The sequence below is a fragment of the Sturnira hondurensis genome, unplaced genomic scaffold, assembly GCF_014824575.4.
Source record: "Sturnira hondurensis isolate 20B ecotype Veracruz unplaced genomic scaffold, ASM1482457v3 Scaffold0020787, whole genome shotgun sequence".
Taxonomy (NCBI): Eukaryota; Metazoa; Chordata; class Mammalia; order Chiroptera; family Phyllostomidae; genus Sturnira; species Sturnira hondurensis.
The window spans coordinates 5,617,569-5,638,891 of record NW_028093418.1 but is presented as its reverse complement, the minus strand read 5'-3'; the positions used below and the strand labels follow the sequence as shown (position 1 = coordinate 5,638,891).

The 21,323-nt window shown below is 42.8% G+C and overlaps 1 protein-coding gene across 25 annotated transcripts in view; it reads left to right on the top strand.

The window, feature by feature from the left end:
• Nucleotides 1-21,323, top strand: part of MAP4 (microtubule associated protein 4) — a 142,073-nt gene that overhangs the window by 74,350 nt on the left and 46,400 nt on the right. For all 25 annotated transcript variants that reach the window (XM_037030428.1, XM_037030443.1, XM_037030432.1 and 22 more), the window contains exons 4-6: nucleotides 17,312-17,434; nucleotides 18,615-18,728; nucleotides 20,922-21,047. In XM_037030428.1, the coding sequence (XP_036886323.1) occupies nucleotides 17,312-17,434; nucleotides 18,615-18,728; nucleotides 20,922-21,047 (363 nt within the window). The remainder of the gene's footprint in view (nucleotides 1-17,311; nucleotides 17,435-18,614; nucleotides 18,729-20,921; nucleotides 21,048-21,323) is intronic.

Here is a 21,323-nt window from a genome sequence, read left to right as displayed (position 1 = left end):
AGTTCTTGCAAGACACTTTCACTTGCAAGACACACTGTTTTTGATTCTCAGAGTAAGTCTTCTGTCCCAAATCAGCAAGAGTTAAGCCCAGTGACTGCGTGTTATCTCACGGCACCTGTGAGGACGAGAGTCGGCAGCACAGCCGTGTGCAGCTACTCCAGAGGGCGCTCTCGTGGCGTGGCGATCCGTGGGAGGTGCCTTCTAAAACGACACAGTGTCTGGTGCGGTACAATTAAAATTCACGTCCGCAGTGTGCTCGAAACACCTGAATTATTACATAAAACTCACATTCAGTAGCATTTTAATCTTGTAAGATTATTTGATGATGTAGTGTACTGCATCTGAGGAGAATTCAGTGGAATGCCCCGTTGTCTACCCATCTTGCTGTTGTTTCTTTATACTAGTAGATGGGTTTGCAAATCCACTATGTTGACTGAACCGAGACATTGGAAAGACTCCGTGCCTGGGGTACTTTGCATGATATAAAGAGCTTTTTTAGCTCAGCAGTCATGTCTTTTTATTAAGAAAGCTCAATTTAATAGTCTTTGTTTCCTTTTATTAAGAGAGCTTAACAACTATTCTTAGGTTTAACCTCAAACAGCACAAGAATTTAAGTACAATGAGAAATAATGCAGTGTTCACTAACTTTTTTCCAAGTACACCATGATTAAAGTTTTTGGTGATGGGGACAGTTTTGGGATCTTATTAGTGTAATTGTTGAAAGTGAGGTGAATTCTGGCTCTGGCTGGATAATATGGTGGAACTGGGGAGGCAAGAGAGGTTCTGGGCAAAGACATGGGGCTGGTGGGACACGGTGTTATTTTCACGTCTAAGGCATGTGTGAAACTGGATTATTCTCGATTTTACACTGGTCGTGTTTCCATTAGAGTCAAGGCTCACCAAGACGTAACCACGGATTATTTGTGGAGTAAACCTCTGTGCCACCATGGAGGCAAATGACCGTTGTTTGCACTAGGGTTGGCTGTGCGGTCTGCCTGGTGCTCCGCAACCGGCCATATTGCTGGTAGTTTCCGCTGTGGTCCCAGTAGGTGGCTCATTGTCATGGTGACTGCTCTGAATGCCCGCCCCTCGGGTCCTGACAGCAGTGAGACTATAGAGTTGCTTTGTTAGAACATCCTGATATGGAAGGGGTCCCGGGTGTTTCAAACTGTCTCCTGAATCCTCAGATAGACTACGTTAGATTTCGCATTAATAAAATTCAAGGCACCAACACTATGAAATCCTCGCAGAAAGTAGATCTGTAATGTTAGAGTGTCTGAGCAACACTAGCTGACATTATAGCGTAACCAACATCCCATAAGCTGACATTATAGCGTAACTGTGTCCAGACGTGAAGCTGTGTGCTGCGTTGCTAGATTCAGACGCAGTGGGACTGACTTCCCCTGTCTCCTCCCCACATCCTGGAAACAAAGCTCTTTCTTTTCTTTCTCTCTCCAGCTAAGAGTTGCATGTTGGAGACGCGTCAGTAACATACCAACCCCTTATGTCTCTTAAAAGTTTATTTTGTTGTTGTTGTTCTTGGTTTTCTGGTAAAAATGCTGAACTTCTTGGAAAAACACAAATGTACTCATTAATACAGCATGTCACTTCCAGGGGGTGTAGGACTCCCTTGAAAGCAGCGTAAGGACTGAGTTTAAGAACCTTCATTTGAACAAAGCATTAATTATACTGAGACGTTTGATTTCAATTTCCGTTGGAGTTTTGTATTGAATAAGACAAAATTGCTTCTTCCTGAGCTTTGAGTGATCCACAATTCTGATAAAATTTTTTAACCTAACTGTTTATATAATTGACTTCTTTTTGTGGAAAGAAACTCCACACTATGTCAAAAGGAATATGTAGATATAAAATGTTTTCTTTTATTTGTAATTCCATAGGTAATATATGAATACATTCTCCTTCCTAAGGAAGGAAATCAATGCATTGTAGATACAGCCACACTCTGTGAGAGACAGGTGTGTGCTCACAGAACTACCAGTGTTCACACACAGCTACTGAAAATTGATCTCGTGTTTTTACCTGAGTCTAGACTTGAACAGATTATTCACATGTCATTAATAACAACTGTCATTTCTATGAAAGATAAGAGTTTGTAAAGCTCTTTTGAATGTAAAGCAGTATATCCAATTTTCATTGGAAGAAGCTGAAGTTGGGTTAACAATAGAGCTCACAGTTGAACCAAGTCTGATGAGAAGCCTTAGCTCTTTCTACCACAATATGTCACGTCCCAGAGAAAAATACCGATGTGAGAGGGAAACATCATTCAGTTGCCTCCCATGTGCACCCTGACCAAGGGTTGAACCCGCAACCCAGGTATGTGCCCTGACAAGGATTGAGCCCACAACCTTTTGAGGTAGGGAATGATGCTCCAACCATCTGAGCCACCTGGCCAGGGCCCTTGTCTAGTGTCTTAAGGTGGAAGGTTATTGATCCCCTCCACTTTTTATGTAGATGTTTATAGCTATAAGTTTCCCCATAAGCACTACATTAGCTGCATCTCATAAGGTTTGGTGTGTTGTATTCTCATTTTTACTCACCTCAAAGCATTTTCTGATTTTCTTTGTGATTTCTTTGCCCTGTTGGTAGTTTTGGAGTATGTTGTTAATTTCCACATACTTACATATTTTCCAAACTATGTTGTTATTTTCTAATTCCATTCCTTTGTGGTTAGAGAACATATTTTATATGATTTAAATTTTTAAAAAAATATTTAGGCTTGTCTTAGGGCCTGACATGTGGTCTGTCATAGAGAATGTTCCATGAGTACTTGAGAAAAATGTGTATTCTGTGGTTGTTGGGTGGAGTGTTCTGTAAAAGGTATGTTGGGTCTGTTCGGTTTATAGTATTGCTTAAATCTTCATTTTTGGTGGTATTCAGTGTAGTAGTTCTGTTTATTATCAAAAGTGGGGTATTGAAGTCTCCCACAATCATTGTTTTTTGTTTTTTTAAAACATTTTATTTATTTATTTATTTTTAGAGGGGAAGGAGAGGGAGAGAAACATCAATGTATGGTTGCCTTTCATGCGCCCCCTGCTGAGAGTTGGCCTGCAGGGAACCGGCCTGCAACCCAGGTATGTGCCCTGACTGGGAATCGAATCGAGATCCTCTGGTTCGAAGGCCCGTACTCAATCCACTGAGCTACACCAGCCAGGACTCCCACAATCATTGTTGAATTATCTGTTTCTCAGTTTAGTTAATTTTTGCTTCATCTATTTTAGGTCTTATTCTAATATTTTAAAGGAGAAATTTGAATAATATGATTTTACTTTTATGTGCTTTTTATATTGTTCAAAGATTAATTCCTTGTGAAAAGTTCTTAGCCCTGGCTGGTGTAGCTCAGTGGATTGAGCACAGGCCTGCGAACCAATGGATCACGGTTCGATTCCCAATCAGGGCACATGCCTGGACTGCAGGCCAGTTCCCAGCAGGGGGCACATGAGAGGCAACCATGCATTGATATTTCTCTCCTTCTCTCCTTCCCTTCCCCTCTAAAAATAAATAAATAATTTTTTTTAAAAAAAGCTCTGGGGTGTGGGTGAGAGGATGCCTGCAAATGATCACTACAACTGTGAGCTTCTCGAAGCTGCCAGCAGAGCAGTGACATGTCAGTTGCTGGTGGAAAGATTAAAGTGCTTTTTCAAAAGATGGTTTTCTTTTCCTCAATATCCAAACCACCTTTTTTGTAGGAATAGAAAAATATATCCTAAAATTCGTGTGGAATCTCGAAGGACCCCAAATAGCCAAAACAGTCTTGAAATTGTAAAGTTAAGGGTTTCCCCTTCCTGATTTTGAAACTTCCCACAGTGCTACAGTGATCAGGGTGTGGTCCTGGATAAAGACAGGTACGCAGACCAAGGGACGGAGTGGAGAGCCTGGAAGTCAACCCTTGCGTGGACGGTCAGATGGTATTAGTCGAGGGCACCAAGACCACTTAATGGGGAAAAGGCAGTCTTTCCAACAAACGGTGTTAGGAAAACTGGACATCCAGCTGCAGAAGAATGAGTGTGGCCCCTTACTTTACACCCTATACAAGAATTACCTCAAAATGGATCGAAAACTGAAATGTAAGACCTAAAAATATAAAACTCTCAGAAGAAAACAGAGCACAAGCTTCATGACATTGGGTCTGGCAATTATTTCTTCTATCTGACACCAAAAGCACAGGCAAGACCAGTAAAAAAGATGAGTTGTACTACATGGAAATGAGAAACTTTTGTGCATCGGAGCACACTATCAATAGAACAAAAAGGCAGTTCATGGAATGGAAAAAATGTTTGCACAACTTACATCTGATAAGGGGTTAATAGCCAGAATGTATAAAGCACGTCTACGACTCAACAACATCAAAACAAACAGCCTCATTGAAAATGAGCAGGGACTTCAATAGACAGTTCTCAAAAGCAGATACACAAACAGCCTGTGAGCAAGTGCAACGAAGTTTAACATCACTAGTCGTTAGGAAAATGCAAATAAAAACCCAATGAGATGCCGCTTCATACCCATTAGGATGGCTGTTGTTAAAAACCAAACAAAATGAGTGTTGGTGAGGATGTGGAGAAATTGGATGCTTGTGCACTGTTGGTGGGATTGTAAAATGGTGCAGCCACCATGGGAAACACTGTGGCAGTTCCATACTGTTTAAAACAAGAGTTACTGTGTGGTCCAGCGTTTTCTCTTCTGGGCATAGACTCAAAAGCATGAAAACAGGGACTCGCCTGTATTTGTCCCCGGTGCTCACAGCAGCATTGTTCAGAGTAGCCAGCAGGTGGCAGCAGCCCCCGTGCCCATCAGTGGATGTATGGATAAACAAAACATGGCATATGCACAACTCAAGGGTTTCTCAGTCTTAAAAGGAAGGAAATTCTACCCTGGCTGGTGTGGCTCAGTGGATGGGTGCCTGCCTGTGAACCAGAGGTTCGCCAGTTCGATTCCCAGTCAGGGTACATGCCTGGGTTGCGGGCCAGGTCCCCAGTGAGTGGCGCACCAGAGAAAACCACACATTGTTTCTCTCCCTCTCTTTCTCCCTCCCATGCCCCCTCTCTAAAAATAAATTTAAAAATATTTTAAAAAGTGATAGAAATAAATAAATAGCTCATTTTAAAAAGATGATTTTCAAATGCATCATTGTGTACATTACAGACCTCTTCAGAATTAAATAATGTTTTATGTTAGCATTACTTAATTACTTAATCTCGTGGATTTGTCCGAGTTTTTGTCCATTTGCAGAGAGAAATGCACAAATATGTAAACATTATGTAAATGCTGAATAGTCATAAGGAACATTTTGTAAAGCCATATAATGTTGGTTGACTTCAATGAGGAGGCTTGTTGAGAACTAAGGAAACTGGACATTGCATTTGATATAAAGTCATCATCTCAGTTTTGAGGTGTCCTAAACTGTCTCTTCGCTATATCTCTGGTCTCCCCCACCACAAACTAAAACAAAAAACACAATCTGTTTCTCCGTCTAATTAGATTGTCCTCTGGTTGCTCAGGCTAGTTTGGCTTCCCTGTCCTCTTTCTCTCGCCCACCATATCGAATCTGTCAGAAAATCAGATCCGGAACCTGACCACTTCTCACCACTCCCACCGCCCTGTCCCCCACTGGAGCCGCTGCCTCTTCGCATGGCCGCTGTGGTTGTAGATTGTAGTGACCATCCAGCTTAGTCGCCTCCTTCCCCTTGGCTGCTCCCTCCCGTATATTCCCAAGAGAATCCAGGGGGTCCCCACTGGAGACCACAGTCTTCCCCTCGACACCCCTGTCATCTCACTGACCACATCTCCTAATTCTTTCCTTTGCCAGGTTCTTACTGCTAGTCCTGAATGAGCCTGGGCTGGGCAGTGAAGAGGCGGGCATCCTGGGCCCTGAACACTAGCTGTTTCTCTGAAAGTTCTTCTCTCAGATACACTCATCACAGTTTACTCTCTGCCTTCCCAGCAAGGCCTTCTCTAGCTTATCCGAAACTGCATCCCTTCCAGTTTTCTCTCCTTCGTCTTTGCTTTAATGTTCTCCATGGTATTGTCACTTTATAATACACATTGTTTCATTATTTATCTTGTTTCTTGTCTGACTTTCCCCATCAGAAGACTAATGTTACGAGAGGGACAGGATTTTTGTCTCGGTCGCTGCTGTGGCTCAGTACCCACAACAGTGTCAGGTGCTCAGGAGCTTTCGAATGAATCATCTTGCTGAATGTGTAATCAAAAAACCCGAAAGCCCCAAAGGATAGAAACGTGGTCCTGAGGAAGGAGCCTGTGGAGCCGAGCTCTGCACGTGGGAGATGTGGCCGGCAGCCTTTCTCTCTCCCCTGGCAAAGCCTGAGATGGGCCCCTGAGCCTATTTGCTCTGTTGTTACCACCCATTCCCCGGCAGTGCTAGCATTGCAATGATTTTTGTCTCCCTCTTTACCTGACGCGTTTCCATGGCTAAAGCATTGTCGCTGAGGTTGAAAATACTGTTTTAAATAATCAAGCCTTGTGCTATGACCTTTCTGTGCTGCTGGAAAAGTTACAGACTTCTCTGTGCCATTGTGGCTGTTGTGTGTAACTTTGAAAAGGGCCGCGGGCCACCTTGCTGTTTTCTGTGCGGACAGAAAGATGATCTGACCTACATTTTGTGCGTTGTAAAGTGCATAAGCGGTTTGATTATGCATCTTTCTCTTATCTTCACCAGCATTTTTCTCTAAGTAGGTGGTCCTTTCTCTCTCAGGCCTCGCATGGGGACAGAAAGTTAAGAGCAAAGCCAGATATAGTTGTAGTGATTTTCGCCTGCTGGCATTGGCCTCTTAGACAAGGTATTTGCCCTCTTTGATCTGAAGTTTCCTCCTCTAGAAAAGGTGAGCTAGTAACAAAAGGGTCCTTCGGGTTAAGGGGCAGAAAATATGTTCAGTGCTTTGTAACCTGGTCCAAGGGGTCAGTGCGTGTAAGATGATAGATAATAGGATGATGATTAATGTCCACACAGAAAGTCCTTACAGATTCAGCCCAGTGAGTCATTCTCTGTTTGGCCATCAGCCCTTTTTCCTGTTTAAATGATCGCGTAACAGTGTTTCCATTGGGTGTAACTAGAACACATCTGGTGTCCATTGTGTCTTTGGAGATGTTCTATTTCTAGAGCACAGAATTAATTGAAGGTGGAATTTTAAAAGAACTCCAGGTAAACTGAAGGAAGAGCTTTCGCTTTGTTAATTGTGAGGGAGTTAATTTAGGACTTCTGTCGGCAAAACCTGACACGGCTGGTTCTCCACTGAGTTTTCAGCAGTTGACAGTGTGAAGAAGGTGCAAAGCTTCGCAAATTTAAATATTGGCAGTAGACCCTTAGAGGGCTTCACTGAAGAACTCTGCCTTCTGGTTGATAAAAGCTAGTATTTCTGGTCTCCCCCTTCTCTGCGAATGAGGAGTTCTGCCGTCACAGCTTCTGCTGCTGTCACTGGTGCCGAACAGCAGAAACCCAGTATGTTTTCTCATGCGCGTCGCAGCCTTTTCATTAGAGAGTCATGTGTGGTTTCCCATTTGGTTTAAAACTCGTGTTCACTTCTCATTTTCTAACGTGAATTTAAGCCATTGCTCTGTTGTTGTTGTTGTTGTTGTTGTTTTTAATTTTATTTATCTTTAGAAGGGAAGGAGAAAGGGAGAGAAATATCAAAGTACAGTTGCCTCTCATGCATCCCCTGCTGGGAACTGGCCTGCAACCCAGGCATGTGCCCTGATTGGGAATCGAACCACGATCTTTTGGTTCGCAGGCCTGTGCTCAATCCTGGTACCTGACCACTGTTAGCCCTCACTTTGGTAAGCCACAGTGGCATTTTTGGGTCCCAGGTTAGCCCTCACTTGGACTGGGAAGCCACAGTGGCATTTTGGGTCCCCAGGAATTAGTAATCCCCGAAAGGTCTGGGTATTTCCTTTTCTCTGATCTGCAGTCACTGTAGTAAATGGCCTTTCGGGAAGCTTGGAGGAAGATTCGCAGTCTGTCCTTGTGGAAACAACGCAGGTTCCTTCCTGAGCAGACTCTGGTTTGTGACCTGGCTTGGGTCTGGAACCTGGAAGGTAGGTTATGACTCGACCAGAGAGGTTGTTACCGTCAGAGGTGGAGCTTTCCTCTGTTGCACAGACCAGCCCATGTGTCCGTAGGCCACCTATGGAAACTGTGGCCGAGTAACTACCACTGGAGGTCCTGGGGGGCTGGGGCATTCTGATGACCGACGTAGCCCTGCTGCCTGTATATGATAGACGGTAGGTACCTCCTCGTCTTGGCGAGTAAGTGTTGCCCCCAGGCTCCTGTTTTTCTAGGATCCCATAATCCCCGTTGAATACAAGGAACCCACTGCAGTGGTGACATCTCCCACGGTCCTACCTTAGGGTTATGACAAAGACCGCACGGCTGTAACATGGTAAAATCACGTGAAATCCACATTTCAGTGTCCATAAACACAGCTTTGCTGGACAGCCATGCTTGTTTGTGTGTCGCCTGTGGCCGCTTCTGTGCTGCAGTGGCATTAATAGAGTACAGCTGGACCTTGAACGACTCGGGAGTTAGGGACACCCGCACTCCCTGCCCCTACTCAGTTGAAATTCTGCGTATAACTTCTGATTCCCCCACAACTTAGCCACTAACAACCTGCTGCTGACATGAAGCCTTGCTGATAACATAAACAGTCTGAACACATATTTTATGTGTTATATGTATTATGCACTGTCTTTATCTTACAATAAAGATAGAAGAGAGAAAAGGTGAAGATAGTCTGAGGAGGAAAACATACAGTATTTATTGAAAAAATCTGTATCTAAGTGGAACCGGCAATTCAAACTTGCCTTGCTCGTGGGAACTGTGACCTTATATAGCCTTCAAAGCCTAAAATAGTTACAATATCTGCAATACTCTAGTGATAATAGGTTAAATTGACAGAACCTGGGGGAACGTGTGTAGAAGTATATTCTAAGCATCTTCCACCAAGGAGGATAGAATGTGATTCTTTATTGGCTGGAAGTGGCGCGAACAGGTCACTGAGTTGGTGCACTGAAATTTGGACTCAACACGTGGCCTATGTTTAACGAGGCAGAGACGCCAGAGCTTCCCTGGCAAGACATAAAGGGAGGGACTCAAAGGCTTAGGGAGACAGGAACATTGGAGTGGATTGTGTATATGTGACCTAAATTGCACAGAAAGGCCCCGAAGGCACTGCTTTAACTAAGGCGCTGAGAAACCCGTGCACGCGGGGAGCACCTGCAGCCCTGGGCAGCTCCGTGACTGCTTCCCTCAGCAGTACGTGCCTCCCCCAGGCCTGGGTCAGAGAACGAGCGTCCGTACAGGACCAACACTTCCCCCATTTGTTTGTCTTTATTTTTTTAATTTTTAAAGGTTTTATTCATTTATCTTCAGGGGGAAGGGAAGGAGAGAGGGAGAGAAACATCAATGTATGGTTGCCTCTCATGTGTCCCCTGCCGGGACCTGTCCTGCAACCCAGGCATGTGCCCTGACTGGGAATCGAACTGCAATCCTTGGGTTCACAGGCCCGCATTCAATCCACTGAGCTATACCAGCCAGGGCTCATCTGTTTGTCTTTAAATAACTGGTTTTTAAAAGTTAGAATCGAATTCACAGATTCTTTGATAGGTGAGTTTTTTTGTTAACGCACTTTGGGTTTTGTTTGTATTTTAAAGGTGCTAGAGATTTAGGTGTGCTTGTAACCAGAGGAGAAGTGAGGAAAGAAGGGATAAAGCAAGCCTAGCTGGGAGGTTGGAGGACCGGAGTGCAAGGGAGGTGCTAACGGGCATGCGCGCATAAGTGCTGTCCTTGGAAAGGAGATAGATGTGGATTTCTCATGTTCTCTAGTTCAGCTATTTTTTTTTTTCAATTAAAAAATTAAAGGTGGAGGATTACATTTCCCTTATAAGTAGAAAGGAAAGAATTAACCATGGATTTACATAGTTAACTTTGCAGTAGAGGAAAAAGACAGTTGAAGAATTTCATTTTCTAAAAAGCCAGAGCTTATATGTTGGCAGAGGATGCTGGAGAGTAAATGTAAGAACCTCTTTGGAGAACAAGAAAGGAAGTTGTGTAAAGACACATGTTTTTATCATGTACATTCAGTGTGATGATAAATCCAGCATCTGGGAGGTAGAAGGGGCCACTGAAAACAGCGTTCAGGGCTCACTTCTGCCAGCGCGGGCCGGACTCGGGCTCACGGCGGCATCTTGTACCTGTTGCCGCTCTGGGAAGCAGCCTGCAGGGTTTCGGGTGGAAGCAAAACAAGCATACTCTGTAATATGTTAGGACATTTCCAAGACAAGTGTGCTCGTTTGACTTACAGTGAACCTAAAAGAAACTGTTAACCCATACCTCATCCTCTGTTCTGCTGGAGAACTTCAGCGAATGCTTCATTGTTTTCAGATGTTGTTAGGACTCTGAACTCTTAAAAAAAAAAAGCCTCCCAGCCATTTTAGGGATGTGAGGTATTGTTAGTTTCAAATCAGGAAGGTAGGTGGGCTGTTTTTGCCTGTTGAGGAAAGAAAGACATCCTAATACCGTGAGGTGGGAACGTTTCATTGAAAAAGTGGAGCTGGCTGAAAATCTGAGGCGCTGGCTTTCCTCTGTCGCTTAAACTTTTATTTTGAAATAATTTCAATGTATAAAAAAAGTTGCAAGAACAGACTAAATCAAAGGACTTTTGTATTTTTTTTTAGATTTACCAATCAATAACATTTTACCATAGTTGCTTTATCATTCTATAATATGTGTAGGGATGTACACATACTATTTCCCCAATTTTGTTTTAGCTTTGTAATAAATAAAGAGATTCTCACATGTGTTTCTTACAGTGTCAACAGTAATTGAAAATGTCATATTCTGAAATTGCTCTGTCTTTTCAGCGAAGCTCGCTGGCCAGCATTAATTTTCTTCCTTTTCCATGTAATTTAAACATCCTCGTACAGTTTAACCCTTAATGAAATACTGTATTATGTATTTTCTCTTTCTCAGATGGCTAAGTATCTATCACAAAAATATTTGTAAGCCCAAACTTTCACTCCAGCGGCAGTGGGGCAGGTGTTGGTGGAAGTTGTGGTAGGTGTACGTGGGTCTGCAGCGCAGGGGACAGGGATGTGGGCTGAGAGACAGGCAGGACTGGGAGGGGCCGAGAGACCAGAAACTAGTGCAATGCCTTCATGATATAGATGAGAATGTTGAGGTTCAGGGTTATTAAATGGGTTAGCTGAGGTCTCTCCAAAGATCTGGGACTAGGACCTGAGTCTTCTGCCCTGATCTGTGGGTTTGGGTTTTTTTTTCCTGTTTCTTTACCTGTTTACTTGTCTCCAGATAAATAGCAGAATTCTCTATGGATAATGTCTGTAATGCTCTTAAGTCATCCGTTCTCAAACTTTTTACTATCAAGACAATTTTCATGCTTAAAAATGAGGAAACTTTTGAGGAAGGTGAATATGTTCACCTTTGAGGTGATGGTGTACATATGTTGAAATTCATCCAACTGTACAATTTAAAGATGTGCAGCTTAATTTCTATCAGTTGTGCCTCAATAAAACTGTTTGTAAAGTTGTGAATGACCCCAAAGAGCTTTTATTTATATGGGTTATATCTATCAGTGCTTCCCAAACTGGGTATTAACATTGAGAGACTTTAAAACTATTATTTTAAAATAACAACAATAAACTCAGTGTTAGTGTTAACATTTTAAATATCCATAGCTTCCCCCCCAAAAAGAGTTTAGTAGAGTTTAGTGGTAAGGCTCGTGTTTACACTTCTCTAGTGCCCTTTAATGTCGACTAATGGAAGACAGCGGCCCGTGCAGCCCGTCTGTTTGCGTTGAAATGTATGGAAAACTTCACTTTGCATGTATGTGTCCTTAAGAAGAGGAGAATTTAGGTAGTTTTTTTTTCCAGGTAACTGGCTATTCTTTTGATTTGATATCAAATCTTGACAGATGGTGGTTTCTTCAAGGTTGTTGCAGGGTAGAATCTGAAACAATGAACTTTTTGTATCCTGTTATAGTAAAAGCCATTGGTTTGCACTTGGAATGCATTTTACCTGATAGATTTATTCCGGCTTTGATATTTAGATATTACTACTCAATCAGTTGGTACTTTTGATATTTTAGTCATTTGCCCTTTCTGTTAAATGCCCCAGTTTCCGAAAAATAGAAACTAGCCCCTATCTTTTCCCATTTTACTTTTATAGGAGAACCAAGGTATCTAGAGTTGCTTCCATTGCATTATGTAAATTGCCTTTTGTTTTGAATTCCATTTTTCATTCTTTTACTGAAATAGATTCTGGGTTGCAGTTATGCTAAAAAAAAAAAAAGCAAACCACACACATTTATTCTGAAGGCCGTCTGCCTGCTTCTGCTGTGGGTTTCTGGGAAGGAAGTCAGGTCAGTAGCAGTGAACGAAGATGTGGGGGCGAGCCTCTGGGATTCTGGTCCAGCTCCATCATCAATGGTCATGATGGAGCTGGCCGTCCTCAGTGCTGCTCCCGACAGGCCCTGTGGGCGGCGCTGCGGTGCCTCTGTGCCCAGGCACTAACCAGTGCCAGCGCACCTGAAAGCCAGAGGTGCCCATTCCTTCTCCAGAACGTGAGAGAAAAGGGTACCCACTTTTCTGACTCAGAGTCATGGATTTCTTACCAAAGGGTAAGAAATATAAGCAGAATCACGAGCCTTTTAAAGTTTATTTTGGAAATGCTAGACTGCCCTGACCAGTGTGGCTCGGTTGGGCATTGCCCCACAATGTGAAAAATCAGTGGTTCGAGTCCCTGTCAGGGCACATGCCCAGGTTACAGGTTTGGTTCCCCAGTGTGTGGAGTGAAAACAAGTAAAATCTTTTTAAAAATGCAATTCAAGTCCTGGCTGGTGTAGCTCAGTAGACTGAGCTTGGGCCTGTGAACCAGAGGACCGCAGTTCAATTCCCAGTCAGGGCACATGCCTGGGTTGTGGGCAGTTCCCAGCGGGGGACTCACAAGAGGCAACCATACATTGGTACTTCTCTCCCTCTTTCCTTCCCTTCCCCTCTAAAGATAAGTAAATAAAAAATCTTTAGCCCTGGCTGGTGTAGCTCAGTGGATCGAGCGCGGGCCTGTGGACCACACGATCGCCGTTCGATTCCCAGTCAGGGCACATGCCTGGGTTGCAGGCCAGTTTCCAGCAGGGGACTCACAAGAGGCAACCATACATTGATATTTCTCTCCTTCTCTCCTTCCTTTCCGCTCTAAAGATAAATAAATAAAATCTAAAAAAAAAATCTTTAAATAAAAATTTTTAAAAATTCAATTCAAAAAAGAATCGTCTGTATTCTTTTGGGGCTCCTAATCCTTTTTATACTAAATATAAACCCCTTCCCAAGAAGTTTGCTATGTAATGTGAATTTACTAACTCAAATCATTCATCTAGAATAATGAAAATACAATAACCCTCAGATATCCAAGACCCTCTCCAAAGATGTTTCTGAAGGAGTGCACATCTAGGGTGGATTGTTAGGTTTCATTCTTCCTTTCCCTTTCCCCAAACCATTTCATGTAGGTGAAGTCAGATTTATATGGTGCCATGAAAATAACAGGCGACTTTGAGGGAGAAAATGTGCTTGTAGAGGCAGCCTGAGGAGTTGTCTAATCACACAGGAGGGTGGTCCAGCCACTCCCCCGCAGTTTGCCTGGAGATCAGCGGTAGTGGTGTCTCATAGGGGTTTCTATTTATTTGTTTATTTCTATGTTGTTTATGGCTTATGCCATTACAGTTGTCCCATTTTCCCCCCTTCACTCCCCTCCACCCTGCACACCCTCTCCCACCCACATTCCCCCCTTTAATTCATGTCCATGTGTCCTAAATTCTTTAGCTTCTACATTTCTCATACTACTCTTGCCCCACCCCCCACCCCGTTCTGTGTTCTGCCTGCCATCTATGCTACTTAGTCTCTGTACCTTCTCTCCCTCTCTCCCCCTCCCACTCCCCTGTTGCTAACCCTCCATGTGATCTCCACTTCTGTGGCTATGCTCCTGTTCTAGTTGTTTGCTTAGTTTGTTTTTGTTTTTGTTTTAGGTGTGATTGGTAATAATTGTGAGTTTGCTACCATTTTACTGTACATGCTTTTTATCTTATTTTTCTTAGATAAGTCCCTTTAACATTTCATATAATAAGGGCTTGGTGATGATGAACTCCTTTAACTTGACCTTATCTGGGAAACACTTTATCTGCCCTTCCATTCTAAATGAAAGCTTTGCTGGATAAAGCAGTCTTTGATGTAGGTCCTTGTCTTTCATGACTTGGAATACTTCTTTCCAGCCCCTTCTTGCCTGGAAGGTCTCTTTTGAGAAATCCGCTGACAATCTAATGGGAACTCCTTTGTAGGTGACTGTCCCCTTATCTCTTGCTGCTTCTAGAATTCTCTCCTTCATTTTAATCTTGGCTAATGTAATTATTATGTGTCATGATGTGTTCCTTCTTGGGTCCAACTTCTTTGGGACTCTCTGAGCTTCCTGGATTTCCTGGAAGTCTATGTCCTTTGCCAGATTGGGAAAGTTCTCCTTTATTATTTGTTCAAATAAGCCTTTCACTTGTTGCTCTTCCTCTTCCCCTTCTGGTACCCCTATAATTTGGATGTTGGAACATTTAAAGATTTCCTGGGAGTTCCTAAGCCTCTCCTCATTTTTTTGAATTCTTGTTTCTTCCTTCTTTTCTGTTTGGTTGTTTCTTTCTTCCTTCTGCTCCACTCCATTGATTTGAGTCCCAGTTTTCTTCCCATCACTGTTGGTTCCCTGTGCATTTTCCTTTATTTCACTTAGTGTAGCCTTCATTTTTTTCATCTAATTTGCGACCAAAATCAACCAGTTCTGTGAGCATCCTGATCACCAGTGTTTTGAACCATGCATCTTAATAGGTTGGCTATCTCTTCATCCCTTAGTTGTATTATTTCTGGAGCTTTGATCTGTTCTTTTGTTTGGAGCTTTTTTCTGTTTGTTTTGACATACCTGTTACATAGTGAGAGGCAGAGCCTTAGGTGTTCACCAGGGCAGGGCAACCCAGTCTCTGAGTTGTGACACTGTATGTGGGGATGGGGTCTGAGAGGGAACAGTGGCACTTGCTCCACTCTCTGCTGGATTTCAGTCACTTCTGCTGCTTCCCCCAAGCAAACTGGGCCCTTCTGGTGTTGATTCCCAGGTGGGTGGGTTTGTGTACTTCCTGGGACCCTGTGGGTCTCACCAAGGAACTCTCCTGTGAGGCTGGGAGTCTCTCCCAGAACCTCAACCCCCATAGGTGTTTTCAATCTGTGTTTTGAGGCTTTATTTTCCCTGAGAGTACCCTTTGGGACCCTGGGTTGCACGGTTTGTCTTGCTCCCCGGTTTCGCCTGGTTTATCTGCGTGCGAATGTGGGACCACTTAGTCCGCCAGCCGCCTTGTGTGCCTTGCTGGGTCCTCCTGCTGTCGCCTTGCTCACCCGGGGTCTGCCAGCCACCTCTTTGTCGAGACCACGCTCCACCTAGCCCTGTGACTCCTCCCCTCCTACGGGTCTGGATGAATTTCTTTAATTCCTTGGTTGTCGAACTTCTATACATTTCAATTTTCTGTCAGTCCTGGTAGTTTTTTTTGTTTCTAAATTTTTGTTGTCCTTATTTTGGTTTTGCGAGGAGGCACAGTGTGTCTACCTACGCCTCCATCTTGGCTGGAAGTCTTCACGGGGATTTTTTAAAAACTGATTATAGAGAGAGGGAAAGGAGGAGGGTGGGGGGAGAGAGAAAGAGAGGGAGAGAAAGAAAGAGAAACATTGATTTGTTGCTCCACTTATTGGTGCATTCACTGGTTGCTTCTTGTATGTGCCCTGACAAGAAATCGAACCTGCAACCTTGGTGTATCAGGACAGTGCTCTGACCAACTGAACTACCAGCCAGGGCCTCTCATAGGGATTTTAATTTGAATTTCTCTAATGACTAATGATGAGTTTGTTTTCATGTGTGTATTATCCATTTATATAGTTTCTTTGGTGAAAATGTCCATTGGAATACTTTGCTCATTTTAAAGTTAAATTGTCTTATAATTGTGAAGAGATTTCTTTTTTCCAAGTCTCAGTGTTTTTATTATTAGAGTCAACAGACAAAGAATATTTTAATAAATATATTATCAGAACAAACAAAATATAGGGAAACAGAAAATAAAAACTGTACATACAGTTCATTGAAAGTAACAAAAAGTTAGATTGAAATCGCTATTTTTCCTATATTAAATGCCTAAACACAGTTTTGAACAAATACTCTATACCAATATTTAAGTTATGTATAAATACTACATTTTAATGTGATAAATGAATTTGTTAAACTTATCCAATGTAGATTGTAATTATAATTGTATTATGAGAGATTTTAATCTCTTCTGCATACAGGTCCTGTATTAGATATATGACCTGCAAATATTTTCTCCCAGATTTTGGCTTCTCTTTTTATTTTCTTAATGGTATTGTTGAAAAGCAAAAGATTTAAATTTTGATGTCCAGTTTATCAATTTTTTCTTTTATGAATTGTGTTTTTGGTGACACGTCTAAGAAATCTTTGCCTTTGCCCAATCCGGACTCACAGGGATTTTTCTCCTATGTTTTCTAATACCAAGTTTTTTTTTAGTTTCGCTCCTTACATTTAGGTCTTTAATCCATTGGAGTTAGTTGTTGTTTATGGTGTGAGGTAAGTGGTTGGTTGTTTCTGTACTGTTTGTTGAGACCAGTGCATTCTTCCCCCTCCAAATTATGTTGGCGTCTTTGTTAAAAACCAGTTGGTCAGCGCTGCGTAGGTTTTGTTTCTGACTCTGCCTGTTCTGTTTATCTAGTGTGAGGTCTGTACCACACCGTCTTGGTTACTTTGTGTTTATAGGAACTTTTGTAGTCAGGTCATGCAAGTTCTCCGGCTTGTTCTTTTTCACGTTTGTTTTGGCTTTTCTATGTTTTTTTTACATTTCCACATGAATTATGGAATGATGATGTTGGTACCTTAAAAAAATTTAGCTGGGATTTTTAATTGTATTCGCCTTTGCTCTATTGGCCAGTTTGAGAATTCATCTTAAGAATATTGAGTCTGGCATTTATGAACATAATATAGCTCCCTATTTCTTTAGCTCTGGCTTTTAAAAAAAATTTTAGTGACTCGAAATGATGCTTTTGACAGTTTTGTTCAATGTAAAGTTTTCGTCAAAGGCACCAGCAGGTATGATTGTGTGACATTGTACTACCTGTAATACTTAACAAACTCTAGCGGAGGGAAAAACAACGGTGCTTTGTAACTGTTGTTTCGTTTTCCTATTTCCAGGGTCTCCAACTGAATTCCTTCAAGAGAAAATAGCCTACCAGGGGTATCAGAACAACCAGGACTGGCCAGAAAATACGAACTTTTGCTTTCAACCCGAGCAGTTGGTGAATCCGGTGCAGACTGGTAAGTGGGCTGGTCGGTGACTGCTGGGTGTGAGCTGTGACGTAACCGTGGAGAAGCCACAAGCACTACTCAGATAAAAACGTTTAGCCCCCAGACAGCTTGTCAAAAGCACAATCGAAGTCCAACTGTTAACCCTGAAAATGTAGGTGATCTTTGCTCCTCACTGTTTATCTGGTCTTATGCACACCTGCCTCTGGCTCTCTGCCTTTCAAAACTTGTCTTGAGTAAATTAACTGAAATTCATATTCATTGAACCTTAATGCGTCCAAAAGGAATTATAACAATACTAGCACCATTTGGTTTTTTCCTTTTTATTGAATTTATCGGGGTGACACTGATTAACAGAATTATATAGGTTTCAGGTGCACAATTCCACAACACATCATCTGTCCACTGTGTGGTGTGCTCACCACCTCAAGGGAAGTCTCCGTCCATCACCATTTAATAGCACCGTTTGTTGAGTGCCAATTTTGTGCCACAGTACTACAGCCGTTCTTTTTAAAAGATTTTATTTATTTATTTTTAGAGAGGGGAAGGGAGGGAAAAAGAGAGGGAGAGAAACATCAGTGTGTGGTTGCCTCTCTTGTGCCCCCTACCAGGGGCCTGGCCTACAACCCAAGCATGTGCCCTGACCGGGAACTGAACTGGCTACCCGTTGGCTCGCAGGCCCTCGCTTAATCCACTGACCTCACCAGCCAGGGCTATGTACATATTATATATGTTTCTTACCTAACTTCCGAATATATATTATCCTCACTTTACAGAATAGAAAACCAAGACTTATACCCACTTTTTATAAAAATCTAAACCAATCTGTGGATCCAAAAAGCTAAGTGTGTTTGTCTAGACCTGGAGCGGCGGAAGGAAGGGCTTGCAGAAGGGCCTCAGAACAGTAGCCTCGGTGCCTCCACCAAGGTGCCTCACAGTCAGCCAACCTGAGAGCTCAAGTTATTTTTTCCACTTATATGTGGGGTTTGTTTACCATCAAACTTATAACAGACACAAAGCTAGTTTTAAATTAGTGAATATTTATTGATTTCTTATGTACAGCGATGTTATTTCAATTTCTCTAACTTACTATTGACAACACACGTGTAACTAATCACTATTCATTGGGTAATAAGGAATGCTTTCTTTGTAGTCATATTCACTGGGTCCTTTCATCCTTTCGTTTTTCCAGATCCCTTTAAGATGCACCGTGATGATGACCTGGAGGATTTGCTCTCTTTCCCCAGTGCACCAACCAACGCTTCAGCCTTTACACCACAAAACAATCCCCTGGAAGACAGTTACGGTAGGACTGCTCCACAGCTGGGTTTATTTCTTGAGACAGTGTGGCCTTCACCCCATCGCCTTCGAAGTGAACTTCTAAGCAAAGCCATGTTTAGGGGTTCTGGCCAGGACAGCGTGCTTTCTGGATCAGGCCCGGGAGAGAGTGCAGTGGGGTCTCCGGATTGCTCACCTCCTGTCATTGGATCTTGAATCCCGGGTCCTGGAGCCAGACTCTGTCTGCGCAGTTTACTCCCTCGTGGCCTTGGGCACGTTTTGTCCTCCCTGCGCTTTGGTTCTTCATCTATAAAATGGGGCCACCAGTAGTTCCCACCTGAAAGGTGCCGTGCTGACTGAGTAAAGTTATGCAAAAACACTTCGCATTGTGCTCATTACATAGCGAACATGAACAGACCTGGTTTATCAGTGAGGAGTCTCCTTGTTTCTGGTTTTGTATAGCTTTGAACATGAGTGTGGCCAGGATATCGGAGGTGAAACAAAATTTACTTCTACTCATCTTAGGTTTTTAGCTGGACCCTAATGAAAAGACAGATTAACAAGAGAAGAACAGTTTATTAACACATGTATCATACATCACACCAGAGAAAAGTAATTCAAGGTGGTTGCTTAAAATTTCTGTTTCTGTAACATCTTCAACAAAAAACGACAACAATAAATTTGTAGAGAGATGACAGGGAAAGGAAAGCCGACTGAGGCTTTAATAGCCTGGGAGGGTCAGTGTGCGGGAGGGGACTGGTGGGTGTGTTCACAGGCAGCTCTGGTGCCCTCTCTGGGGTGGCAAGAGTTTACTCTCCAGTAAAAGGAGAATTTGCATCCTGCCTCTAGGCAGAAAGTGGGAATCTTTGTCTGAGTTTGCTGCTGCTTAATTGCCTTCGGCTCAGAATAATTTTCCAGTCAAAGAGGCACATTTTGCGTGACATATTCCAGTTCCCTTCAGCAGCCAGCATTGGCAGCCCACTGCAAACAGTGTGGGTGATTCTGTGTTTGCGAAGATCCTGGCCGACGGTGTGTCGCGGAGGCTTTTCTCTGGACTCTTGGGAGAAGGATATTAAATGAGTTGGTTTTGATGCTATCCAGCCAGTCTCCTGATGCTTTGATTTTGGCTTTGACTCCTGGTTTTTTCCAGCTCATTAATTGCATGAGTTGAGTCATTTAGCTGCGTGGACTTCTTTCTTCAAAGCATCTTTCTTCTCTGACTTTATGCTCCCTCTGCTTTTCCAGAGTGAACGCTATCATTCCACACTGGACCACCTCAGTAGTCTCCTGGCAGAATCGCTGCTCCCCTTAAAAATCCATTCTGAGTAGATCTGCTGTGCTGAGCACCCCGAGTCCCTGTTCTGAATGTGTCATCTCATTCTCTTGGTTAAGACCTTAGGGCATCCTATTTGGGGTTTTTTGTCTCTCGAAGTCTAAATTTCACTGGCTTTCCAGATTTCCCCCCTTTGTTTGTCTAATTTTATTTTCCCTTGCTGGTGTGTGAGATCTGTTTGAATCAGACGGTCTCGGTCCAAGAAACATTTTTGTCCTGTTGGTATCTTCCATTTTTTTTCTCAGTGTTCTCCATCCTTGAAATGGACTATTTTCTCTCTTCCTGCTCTTGTTTCTCCTCCGAAGCCTTTCTGGTCCTCGTGGTTGTTTTAAACTCTTATATCACTTAGTTCATGCTACACGTTTTGTCCCTGTGAAGGATCTCACCTCCCTTGCTAAATTGTAACAATCTTGATGGCAAGGGGTTATTACATCCCCTATTGAGTGTGGCAGTGAACACCATAATAATCCTTTGACACCATCTAGTAGTTAATAATTTACAAAGCATTTCCACAAAGTTGTCTTCTAATGTTCGAAAGGTAGGTATTAATCTCTTTTAAGGAGGGAGGAAATTAAGACCCACAGTTCCTTATTACACGTTATGTTGTATTTGTGATGTTGGAGCTACAGCTCAATCTTGGGTTTTTGAATCTTTGTAACACACTCTTGGAGGTTGATACTTGGCACTGCAGGGGTTTGGTGACATAACACAGCCTGTTAATCAGCCGTAAACTGGAGAGTGTCCGCAGTGCTTAATTTAAAACTTTCTTGCTCCATTTTTCACTGGTCCTTAGGTCTCCGTCTTTAAAGCTTATTTTAAATACCAAATGCCTCCCCCTCCAATGTTGACTGAGTTTTAAACATGTGTTCCTTTGTGTTTCAATATTAGGTCTGTTTCCCTGTGACACGTTTGCCCCTGCAGTGCTTGTGCCTCAGATCTGTCCTGTGGGACCCCCAAACTCTCCCCACGCTGGGGTCTTCCCAGAGGCCTCACAGCCTTGGCCGCCCGCAGCATGTAAGTCATTCGAACCTCCCTCTGTCGGTTTGTGGTCACAGTGCCGTAGTGAGCATGGGTCATCAGACGTATTTTAGCAGCATACAGTAGTACAGATAAAAATGTTAGAGTGATCACAAATATTTTTAAGCTTACTGTTACTGATTTAACAGCTAGAGGAATGAAGTTGTAGTGGACATATAAGACTTGGGATAAATGAGCAAAGAAAATCCCTTTTCAATTCGGTGCAGATTTAAAATTTTAGGGTTCCACAGGCCCCCGCTTCTGACACTGACT